The sequence below is a fragment of the Echinops telfairi genome, unplaced genomic scaffold, assembly GCF_000313985.2.
Source record: "Echinops telfairi isolate 266 unplaced genomic scaffold, ASM31398v2 ScPeMD7_7422;HRSCAF=8460, whole genome shotgun sequence".
NCBI lineage: Eukaryota > Metazoa > Chordata > Mammalia > Afrosoricida > Tenrecidae > Echinops > Echinops telfairi.
In genome coordinates, this window is record NW_022111322.1 from 1,032,582 (window position 1) to 1,043,071 (window position 10,490).

General features: G+C 58.4%; 1 protein-coding gene across 1 annotated transcript in view; it reads left to right on the top strand.

Moving 5' to 3' along the window:
* The window catches only part of KY (kyphoscoliosis peptidase), a 58,962-nt gene extending 49,511 nt beyond the window's left edge, over positions 1–9,451 (top strand). The window contains exons 9-11 of the mRNA XM_004715993.3: positions 2,910–3,098; positions 4,179–4,369; positions 7,891–9,451. Coding sequence (XP_004716050.2) covers positions 2,910–3,098; positions 4,179–4,369; positions 7,891–8,786 — 1,276 coding nt within the window. The 3' untranslated portion in view covers positions 8,787–9,451. The remainder of the gene's footprint in view (positions 1–2,909; positions 3,099–4,178; positions 4,370–7,890) is intronic.
* The last annotated feature ends 1,039 nt before the right edge of the window (positions 9,452–10,490 follow it).

Here is a 10,490-nt window from a genome sequence, read left to right on the forward strand (position 1 = left end):
CCAGCTGTGCCGAATCTCCCGAGGGCACTGTAACAGACTAAGATAGCAGTTCTCAACCTTCCCAATGCCACGACCCTTTAATACAGTTCTTCATGTTGTGGTGACCCCCCAACCATAAAATTATTTTCGTTGCCACTTCATACCTGTCATTTTGCTGCTGTTATGAATCAGGTGAGGGTCGCGACCCACAGGTTGAGAACCGCTGGACTAAGCCAAGTACATGACTGCGAGGGCGAGTCTGCAGCCATCCTCTGGCAGAGGCGTGTTTAAAAACATTTCGTTTGGAATCGACCTGGAAGCCTAAGAGCACTACCTTTTGACTCACCATCATACCTATCCATGTAGACAGGTGCTGCACCAACTACAGAGTTCTCTACATTCTTTCCGATTAGGGCCATGTGGGGAGCATCTCTTAGCTCACACTGCACTTTACACAGTCCCCTTCTCCTCGTCTAATCTCTGAGTGTAGCGCTTGTTACCTCCTAGAGAAGGCAGGCCCATCTGACTCCTCCCCTATCGGCTGCCTGCTTCCTACACTCCAGGCACAGCCCTCCCCTGACCCTGCACCCTTTCCAACAGCGCCCAGCCCCTGCTCAGCATTGCAGCTAAGTGAGAAAGCCCATTGCAAACAATCCCAACCAGCTGGTATGTTCTCAGGGGGGGTCCTGGCCCGGGCCAGTCTGAAAGGACAGGCTGGAGCCTCAGCACGAGCAGCCTACACTCTGCCAGTGGAGGGAGCTGAGACAGGCAGGCCCGTGCTCGCTCCAGAATCTGAGTTGTGCCTCACTGACTCTTCAAATGACAGGTAGACACAGGTGAATAATATTTTAGTCCAGTATCCAGCTAATTATTAATGAAATCGTATTTTTATAAGGAAAATAGCTCCCAATTCCTATAGGAAAACGTGTGGCCATTTCACGTCATTATCCCTGATTGGTTCCCAACTGAGGCTGCAGATCTGGTGGAGGCCAGGCCCGACCACCTGGCTCTGCAAGACAGGCTCAGCACAGGGTCACCTTGGCATCCTGGGCCTCACAGATCCATGTGCTTGTAGTAAATGTTTTCCAGGAGTGAAATGAAGTGTTTGGGGGTGGAGGGTGTTTTAAAATTTGTTTTACTTTTGATTGTGAATGGGGTGAAAGTGCACAGAGCAAATCATGGTTCTACTCAACAATCCATACCTGTCTTGTTTCATGTCATGTTGCCGGCCCCACAGTGTAACATCACTCCATCCCTCCCATTTGCTCTTACCCGTCGTCCTCCTGCCCTGCCCTCCCTCCCTTCTGAACTGTGCCCTTGGGCGGATGCTGCCTTCCGATGGCAAATGGCTGCTGCTTCGAAGGAGGGTGCTCCTCTCTAGTGTCCCTGTTCACCTTCTAGACCTGTCTCCTGTTGGCTGAAGATGGAGCCAGAGTGGGGAGTGGAGTTCCAGCCTTGAAGGTTGACTCAGAACCATTGTCTCAAGGGTTCTGCCAGTCTCCAGCCAACCAGGAAGCCGAGGCGTTTGGGGTTTTGTTTCTTTTTTCAGTGACTCTGAGATTTGCTGCACACTCGCTTCTCATTCTGTTCAGGTTCCTCTCGTGTGATCCCTTTCGGAGTGGCGGAGAGGTAGCTGGCCCCTCTAGCTGTTCGGGTTATGGAGGCTGAGATGCGTGTGTGGTGCGACAGTCCTCTGGGTGGATTGTTTCCACGCACCTCAGTTGCCATCACTGGGCAGGAAGAGAGCAATCGCAGGCCATTCACAAGCTCCTGTGACCCCAGACCCTACGCGCAAAAGTGGAAAGTGGAGCGATGTCTTTGTGAACTTGTTGCACCAATTGACCTTGAGACTCCCCCAAGATCATGGTCCTGAGGTGTGGAGTTCAGGGGGGTTCGTTGAAAGGAAAAAGTCTTAAAGAAAGAACACCTAACATGTGGTGTCCCCAGGGGAGACTGCCAGTGGAATTCCCTCACTGCCTGTCCCGTGAGTGCCATGTGTAACTGCCCTGAAGTGGGTCAGGACTGCTGACCGTGGAGGGTCTCTGACCCGGACCCCTGGACACCCGTGGCTCTGGGGGCTTCCTAGGGGTCTGGCTTTGGCCTTGGGGCTGTGTCCATAGTGCTAGTCTGGGCCTCGGGGTTACAGCTACACACAGCCAGCTTACGGGATTCCAGAGGACACGGTTAGTGCTCCCTCCCACCAGACACTCAACAAAGTGGCCTCACTCGTTAGTGAAAAGTGGGGGTGCACTTTCAGGGGAACCCTAAATGTCAGATTGACTGCCCAGCATTTCTACTCCCTGCAGAATGTGGCGATGGTAAAACCTTAATGCCAGGTGGGGGTGGCGGGGCAGGCCGGGACAGTGGAGGCACCAGGTCCACAGAGGACAGGTCCCAGGAATCCTGGCTTGCCTGCCTCAGGGTCTCACCCTGTACCCGGGCTCCAAGTGAACCCTACCTTTTGGATTCCCAGTACTTATCAGAGGCAGGACGGCTCAGCTTTCTTCTGCACCCACATGCCCAGCGCCCCTCCGTGACCTCCTCCCATGTCGCCTAGACCCAGCTCCCCAGACACACACACACACACACACACACACACACACACACACACAGATTCACTCCGCCTGTGCTCATCCCGGCGTGCAGGCTGTGATCCAGGAATGGAGTTAGCTCCCTGGTTCCATTGTTTTTCATGCGGCAGGCGAACTCCTGGAAGAAGCGTTTCAGAACTGAGTTGGACAGCCTCAAGGGAAGAGGGAACCCTGGGCCCCCAGTCCCCAGTACCCAGTCCCTGAGGATGAAAGCCCTTGCACCTGAAAGTATGTGCCCAGGTGAAAGGCAGGGAGGAGAAGACACAGAGGGCCTGGCCTACATAGGGCCTGGGAGGCTGAGCCCGGCGAGCAGCCTCTCAGGGCCTGTCCTGCCCGCAGGATCGCCGGCGTGCAGTGCCTGACGGTACCTGGCTACTCCAAGGGCTTTGGCTACCAGACAGGCCAGAGCTTCTCTGGGGAATTTGACCACGCCTGGAACGCTGTGTACCTGGAGGGGAGGTGGCACCTGGTGGACAGCACCTGGGGCAGCGGCCTGGTGGACAAGACCACTTCCAAGTTCACCTTCCTGTGAGTGCCACTCTCAGTTCTGCTGGGCACCCAGACAGTGGAAATGGGGGAGGGGGGAGGCTGGAAGCAGGAAAGGGTGAGCGCCAGAATGGGCCCCCACCTGGTGGCCGACCACCCCTCACCCCCTACAGGCACACCCCTCTCTGCCAAAGCTGCCAACCCTTGCCAAAAGCCACCTGTAAGGAAGGCAGGGCTGAGCTTTTACCTGTCTGTCTGTGGGCCCTCCAGGCCTTTGGCCCACCCACTGTGACTTTGTGAGGGGCTGGGATTCCCTCCCATGGGGCCTCGGCTCTGGGCTGCATAGGACCTGTGTCCCATCGCAGAGGAGGACAGCACAAAGGCTCTGTGGGGAAGGGCTGTCTCTGGGGCAGGATGGCAGCCGGGTGGGTGTGGGCTGCTGAGGGGGCTGTGGCATTTCTGCCCTCCTCCCCACTGCGACCTAAGGTCATAGCCTTCATCAGGGACACGATTATCTGTCAGCCCTTAGAATCCTTTGTAGTCAGAGAAAAACCAAAGTTCCCCCTAATTCTTAAATATTGACCTTGAGGTATCCATACTCCACCAGACATAGCCCAAATGCCCACGGGTGTCCACTAGCATTCACTCACCTCAGAATGAGCCTGTGATACCCCCTCCCCAGGGGACAACAGAAGCCCCTGCCTACTCCCACCACCCCACCCTGCCCCCCAGCCTCAGAGCAGTAGTCAGAATGGGGAGAGATGGTGGGAGGAGGAAGTGAGCTCAACCACTTTTCTTCCTTGCCCTCTCGAAACCCCCCTGCCTGACTCCCGGTGGGTGGGGAGGGGGTATTGTCTCTTTGCTCCCTTTACATCCCCATTAGGCTCTGAGACCCCTAGGAAGTTTGCATGGGCAATGGTTGTGGGCTGGGGCTTCCCCTTAGGGAAGGTGGTCTTGGGCCTCATCTTGGTACCTATCTCTGGAAGCATCCGCCAAAGATCAGAGACGGTGCCTCTTCTCACGGGAACTCCTGGGTGACCCCCCTATGGGTGTGTCAACCGAAAGTAGCCCCTCTGCAGACCCCCTCCTGCAGGCTCCTCACCAGCCTTCCCTTCACTGCAGCTACAACGAATTCTACTTCCTCACGCACCCGGCTCTGTTCATCGAGGACCACTTCCCGGACAACAAGAACTGGCAGCTGCTGAAGCCTGCGCAGTCCCTGCAGCAGTTTGAGAACAGCATGTATCACAAGAGTGAATTCTACAACAAGGGAATGCTGAGCGCCCACCCGGACACCCCCATGATCAGAACAGGTGGGGCGAGTGAGTGCCCACTCGGGGCTATCTAAGGGCCTCTGTGTGGTGGCTGTGGGGCAGGTGGCAGGCACAGCTCCCATGTGCAGGAGCTGGAGAAGAGAGCAAGGGGATGGGGGGAGGGGGGCATATTTACCCCCTGCCCGCCCAGGGACCTGGTCAGGAGCCTGCATATGGTGGGGGCTTTAAGCCCCCCACCCCCAGGCCGAGTGCCCACAGCAGCCAATATGCCGGGCAGAGAGCATGCAGTGACCAGGCAAAGCATCAGTGTTAGCCAGCTAGCCGAGGAGGGCAGGGCCTCCCAGGGCCCGTGGGACAGGTGTACCTCAGAGGGTGGGGCTGGAGGAGGTGGCTGCCGGGCAGCGCCCTGGGAGAAGGAAGAGAGCTGGCATTCCAGGCAGATGGGGATGGACGGTCCGAGACAAAAAGAACAGGGAAGAGGCAGGGACACAGCAGTGGCCTGAGACAAGGGTCTGCAGAGGGTGTGACCTTGCCTTCAGGTTCAGACAGGCTGTGAGATGCAGTGGAAGTCAGCCTCGTCAGGCCTCCCTGCCCTGTCTACACACACACACACACACACACACACACACACACCACCGAGTGACCGCAGGTGGTCCCAAGTTCATTCCAGCTGACTTGGCCCAACTGCCTCACAGTGGTTTCCTTAACCAAGTGCCTAAACGCTCTCGTCCTAAGAATGCCTGGCAGCTCCTGCTGCGGAAATCACAGCCTGAAGCTGCTCCCTTTGAGAATCCTCTTCCCATGTGCCCGTCAGGGCAGAGCCTCTGCTGTCTGCTCAGGGCCATGGATCCAGGCCACAGCAGCAGAGAGCAGATGCCAGGGGGCCAAGGGGGCCTCTTCAAGACATAGAATCACCTTCACACCGGAATTCTTCAGTTATGTTGCTGTAGGTACCACCCTCAGTTCACCCCCGACTCATAGAGACCCTGTGCACAGCAGAATGAAATCCTGTCCGGTCAGTTCCGTTCCAGCCCTGCAAACAACGGAACTACGCAAATGCTACCATTGCTATCTTCAGTTACAGTAGCATAAAATTTGATTTCATATACGCAATTCATATTTAAAGAATAATTCTTCTGTAGCAAATTAAGGGTGGGACTGGGGAAGAGGCACACGAGGAAAATGGAGTGGGCAAAAGTAGGGGGACAGGGGAGGGGTGGAGGACTGGGGTGGGGGGAATGGCAAGGGAGAATGGCAGAGGGGAGACGCACTGAGAGCTGAGAGCAAGCACCCAGGAGGCCAAGAAGAGGGGCTCCTTCAGGTTCTACCAAGGGGCCCGTCCCTTATGTCCCTCTTCCGGTCATTCACCACACTTGACCAAGGACCTTCTGGGTCCAACCCTGGGCGCAGGCACTAGGACAGGGCAAGAAATGAGATGGGCGCAACCACAGTCCACATGGAACCACAGCCCGGACACCACACCAAAGGTCCACAGGGTGGTCAGCATGGCAGTGAGCTCCCTGAGAAGGGACCTGCACTGGGGCAGCCTGCAGGGACCCCAGGCTCCTCTGGAAAGATTGGGAATGGCTTCGTTGTAGCCAGAAGGTTGGAGTTGGGGCCTGATCAGGGAGTGCGGGGAAGAGAGGAGGAAGGCAAAGCATTGGCAAAAGAGGGACCCAGGTATTTGAGGGCCCTGAGAACTGAGGGGGTCCCCGGAGGATCTGAAAGAAGACCGGGGGCCAAGAGGGAGGGCTCAGGTGCTGCTGAGGTAGGCGGGGATCGGCCCTCCCATGGCCCCCAGGTTGGTGGGAGCCGCAGAAGGGGACAAGCCCAGGAGTGGCCCAGTGGGTGTCCCTACCATAGCCCTAAAATGACTCAGCTTAGTTGGGTCTCACTGTGTGCAGGAGAGACCTGCCCACAGGCAGCACTGGTGCAAGACAGGCCATGAGGACCAGGGGCTGAGCTAGAAGAGGAAGTGAGGGAGGGCGGGGGTGTTTCAAGCAAGAGAGAGTCCTGAGCCTTTGTTCTTGGTGGCTTTCCTTTGAGGCTCCCCTGGGGGGTGGGCCTCAAGGTAGCTGAAAGCCCAGTGATGGGAGCAGGCAAAGGACAGAGCCCTAAAGCCTTGGGCGTCCCCAGTTACCGAAACAGACAGGAGGTGAGTGGCCGTGGAAACCAGCTAGCTGGCAGGGGGTGGGGGGTCATACAGGCTGGGAGGACTTCCAGGAGGGGGTGGCCAACAATGTGGAACCTTAAGGCTCAAGAGATTTGGTTATTTGGAAGTCACTGGAAAGTGGGGGCCAGCTTGTAGAGAGCCCCCGGGCAGAGGGAGTCCCTAAATGGTGCGAAATCCTTTGAGCCCACCCAGGAGCACTGCAGCAGAAAGGCCTGGTGATCTCATTCTGAGAAATAAAGCACGGAAACCCTGTTGAACCCAGTTCTACTCTGACGCACACGTCGCTATGGCTCAGACGCGACATGCCAGTAAGGGAGTGTTTCCTTGCTTCTTTTCCGTTGATGGGTGAAGATAGAGGTGCCCCCTTGAGTAGGCTGGGAATGTAAGGTGAGTGAGGAATTGGCTGGGCAGGCTTTGAAGTGAAGACCATCAATAGGAGAGGAAGGATAGAAATGCCAGTCCCTGCCCTGCTGGCCTGGGTGGTGACTCAATGCCCCACCCTGAAGGTAGAACTTTGGGGGTTGTCATGGAGTACAGTAGCTGAGCAGCCTGGAACCACAGGCATCTCGGCAGGCTAGGGGGACAGTCTCAAGGACCCCACCCCAGGGTCCGAGCTGTCTGTCTCCCCTGTGTGAGCACCTAACCCTGCAGTGAGGAAGAGTTACAGGTGTGCAGGGCCCAGGAAGCTGTCCCCTTCCTTGCTCCCATCTGGGCGGGAGGCTGGTTGGACCTGGGGCCCTGAGCTGCTGCTGAGAGAGAGGCAGGCAAGGTGCTCAGGAGAGTCACGGTTGAGGCCAGGAGGAGGGACCAGTGTGGTGAGGGCTCGTGGACGCCAAGGCCAGGTCTGACCACCCGTCCCTGGGAAACAGTGAGGGGGACAGAAGAAGGTGGAGTCACAGAGCAAGGGTGGGGGCAGAGGCTTGGGATTATAGCCAAGACATGCTTGTGTGAGGATTGAGGGGCAGGGGTGAGGCAGGGAAGAGGGAAGCGACCCCACTCCCTGACCATTGTCTCCAACCAGCGAAACGGTGAAGACTGACAGCTGTTGTTAACACTGACACCCGGCTACTAGAAGTGTGTACACAGACCTGAGCAACCCAGAGGGGCTCAGGGTCCAAGTTCCACTTCCAGGCACCTTTTTACGAACGTGATTCAGTGGGTGGGGTTTGCAGCCAGCTTCCCAGCTCGCTAGAAGAGGACCACCCAAAGTGGGTCACGGGCCCCCTCCGCGGAGGGCTGCAGAGGGTGGTCGTGGTGAATGTATTGATGATCTGGTCCCCAGCACCGCATGGCATCCCACAGATGGGGGTCTCGAAGAGGCAGGAAAATCAGGCGCCGCCCCTGACTCTTGCTCCCGTCTCACCTGGCCCTGACTTTGTCCCCACAGTGAACGGCAAGGCTACGGTCACCCTCGAGAGCTGTGCGCCCACGCTCTTCATGTTCATGCTCAACGGCAAGCAGGAGCACGGGCTGCTGAGCCTGCGAGAGAACGGCATGAGGCTGGAGGTGTACCCCCCAACCACGGGCACCCACCAGCTGCAGATCTTTGCCAAGGGCGGCTCCGAGATCTACAGCGCTGTCCTGGAATACACCCTCAAGTGCAACTACGTGGACTTAGGGGCCCAGCTGCCCTCTGAGCTGCACCAGCCCGTGGGCCCCAGCTGGTTCTCGGAGCAGATGGGCATCGTGAAGCCCTCGCACTCCCACCCCATCATCCACACCACCGACGGGCGCTGCGCCGTCAGCTTCGGCGTGGACGAGGGCGTCAGCGTCCTGGCCTCCCTGCACGGGGACGAGGGCCCCATGACGGAGGAGATGCAGAGGCGCTACATCTTCCAGGTGCACCGAGAGAAGCGCACGGAGCTCAAGGTCCAGCTGCCCCGCGCAGGCAAGTTTGCCCTCAAGATCTTTGTCAAGAAGAGGCAGGAGCCGGGCAACTACATCTTTGTCTTCAATTACCTCGTGTCCTGCACCAACACCAAAGTGAACTGGCCCATGTTCCCCGAGAGCTTCGGCAACTGGGGGCCGGACAATGAGCTGCTGGAGCCTCTGTCGGGCGTGCTGCCCGCCAACCGGAACGTCGCATTCAAATTGAAGCTGCACGGGATCGCCAAGGCCCTGGTGAAAGGGCAGGACACGTGGCCCCTGACCCTGAACCGCGAGGGCTTCTGGGAGGGCAGCTGCAGCACAGCCGGCTGCCAAGAAGTCTACGTCATGGTGCTGGAGAATGCCAATCACAACTTCTACTCCTACATCCTCAAGTACCAAGTGAATGCCCAGTGAGGAGCTGGGTTCCCAGTCGCCAGCCCCCGCCACACCCTCCCAGAGCCAAGGCCAGGCCTTCCCAGGGAGGGGACCCCCACCCCCATCCCTGGATACCCCTGAGTCTGCATGAATTCACTTCTAGGCCTCTGCCTCAGTCTCCCTGCCCCACTGCAGGTGCTGCACTGTGTGTCCCCATGGCTGCAACGACTGAGGGGACAGAGGCAAAGGGCCTTTAGAAGAAAAAGGTGCTATGTTAATCCAAGGTATTGTAAACTGTACGCCACTGCCCCCATGGCCCTTCTTGTCTGGCTGCTGCTGTTGAGTTGATGTGGGAACTGGAACGCAGGGAGAGGACCCAGGCTGAAAGCTATTCCAGAGTTGGTGTGAGAATTCTCCTTCCAGCCCAGAGGGCCAAGATTTGCATGCCTGAATCATCCCTGAATCTCACTGCCCCTTTGAAATCCCCAAGAGCTCTTGGGACTTGGGGAAGAATGGGCTGTCCTCCCCAGTCCCTCGGCCTTCTTGGCCTTCAAGAGCCATAGGAAGAAGGTGCGGGGAAGAAGCCCTCACACTGGCCCTGGACTGGAGGCTGAGGCTCCCCAGGCCCTGCTGCGAGCAAGCACAAGGTCCCTGGCCCGCTTGCACACTTGTGTGTGTGTGTGTTGGGGGTGGGTGTGGGTGAAGGAAACACTCCCAGAAGCCTGAATCTAAGGGACTGACTTTGGTTGTCTGATCTTTAGAGGAGCAAGCAGGGTGACCGGTAGTGCCAACCCCAACACCCCCCTGCCCCTCACCCTACCCTCCACCCCCTGCCCCAGGCCATCAGGAAGCTGGATCAGGCCTGTGTCCTTCCCGGGGGCCTGGGTGGGGCCTGGGGCGTGAGCAGTGCAGGTATGGCAGTGCCAAGGAGGAGCCAGGGTGATAGGGCTCTGTCAGCAAAGCCACTGCCACCCACCCTGAGAGCAGCTTCCAGCTCATCGCCCGCCCTTTCTCTAAGGACAGGGAGCCCGCATCCCACCTTTCTGTGAGGACAGCTCAGGGTCCCTTGACTGCTCATGCCTGAGATGGCCCCACTGCCCAGCTGACCCACAGCAGAGCCTTGGGCCAGGGTTGCTATGGAAACAGTGGAAAGGCTGGCTGCAACGCAGGCAGTGGGGAGGAAGGATGGAGAAAGGCCCTCAGTATGCAGCACCAACCGTTCCTGCCCCCAGAGACACCTCCGAGTGCTCCCTGAAGGCTCCATGGCTTCCGCATCCCCACAGCCCTGCGCATCGCTGTGCCTGCCCCCCACCCCTCGCCCCACCCCAACCCTCCAACCAGTCCTCACTCCTCTCCACCACCACCCCTGCAACTCCCCGTGCGCCCCCCACCCCACCCCACGGCTCAGCCACAGCCAGGGCCACCAGGGACCCACAGACTTCTCGGCCGCCTCCGCTCTGTCCCGCTCAATGTGGTATTCCAGAACGGCCGCGATGCTACATGCCGCTGGAGGCAAGCTGGGCAGCCTCTGGGGTTGTGCGGGGTGGACTGCCAGGCCGACTGCAGCCACGCCTGGGCCCAGGCCTGTCCGGAACATCAGCGCCCCTATCCCCAACAGCCCCACCCAAGGTCCCCATCCACTGGGGCCGCGGCCCGAATGGAGCATCCTCAGGGCTGAGCTGACCTGGTCCGTGTCCAGCAGCCTCTGAGGGCCTCTGCCACCCAGGTCGCCCTGCGCCCTGG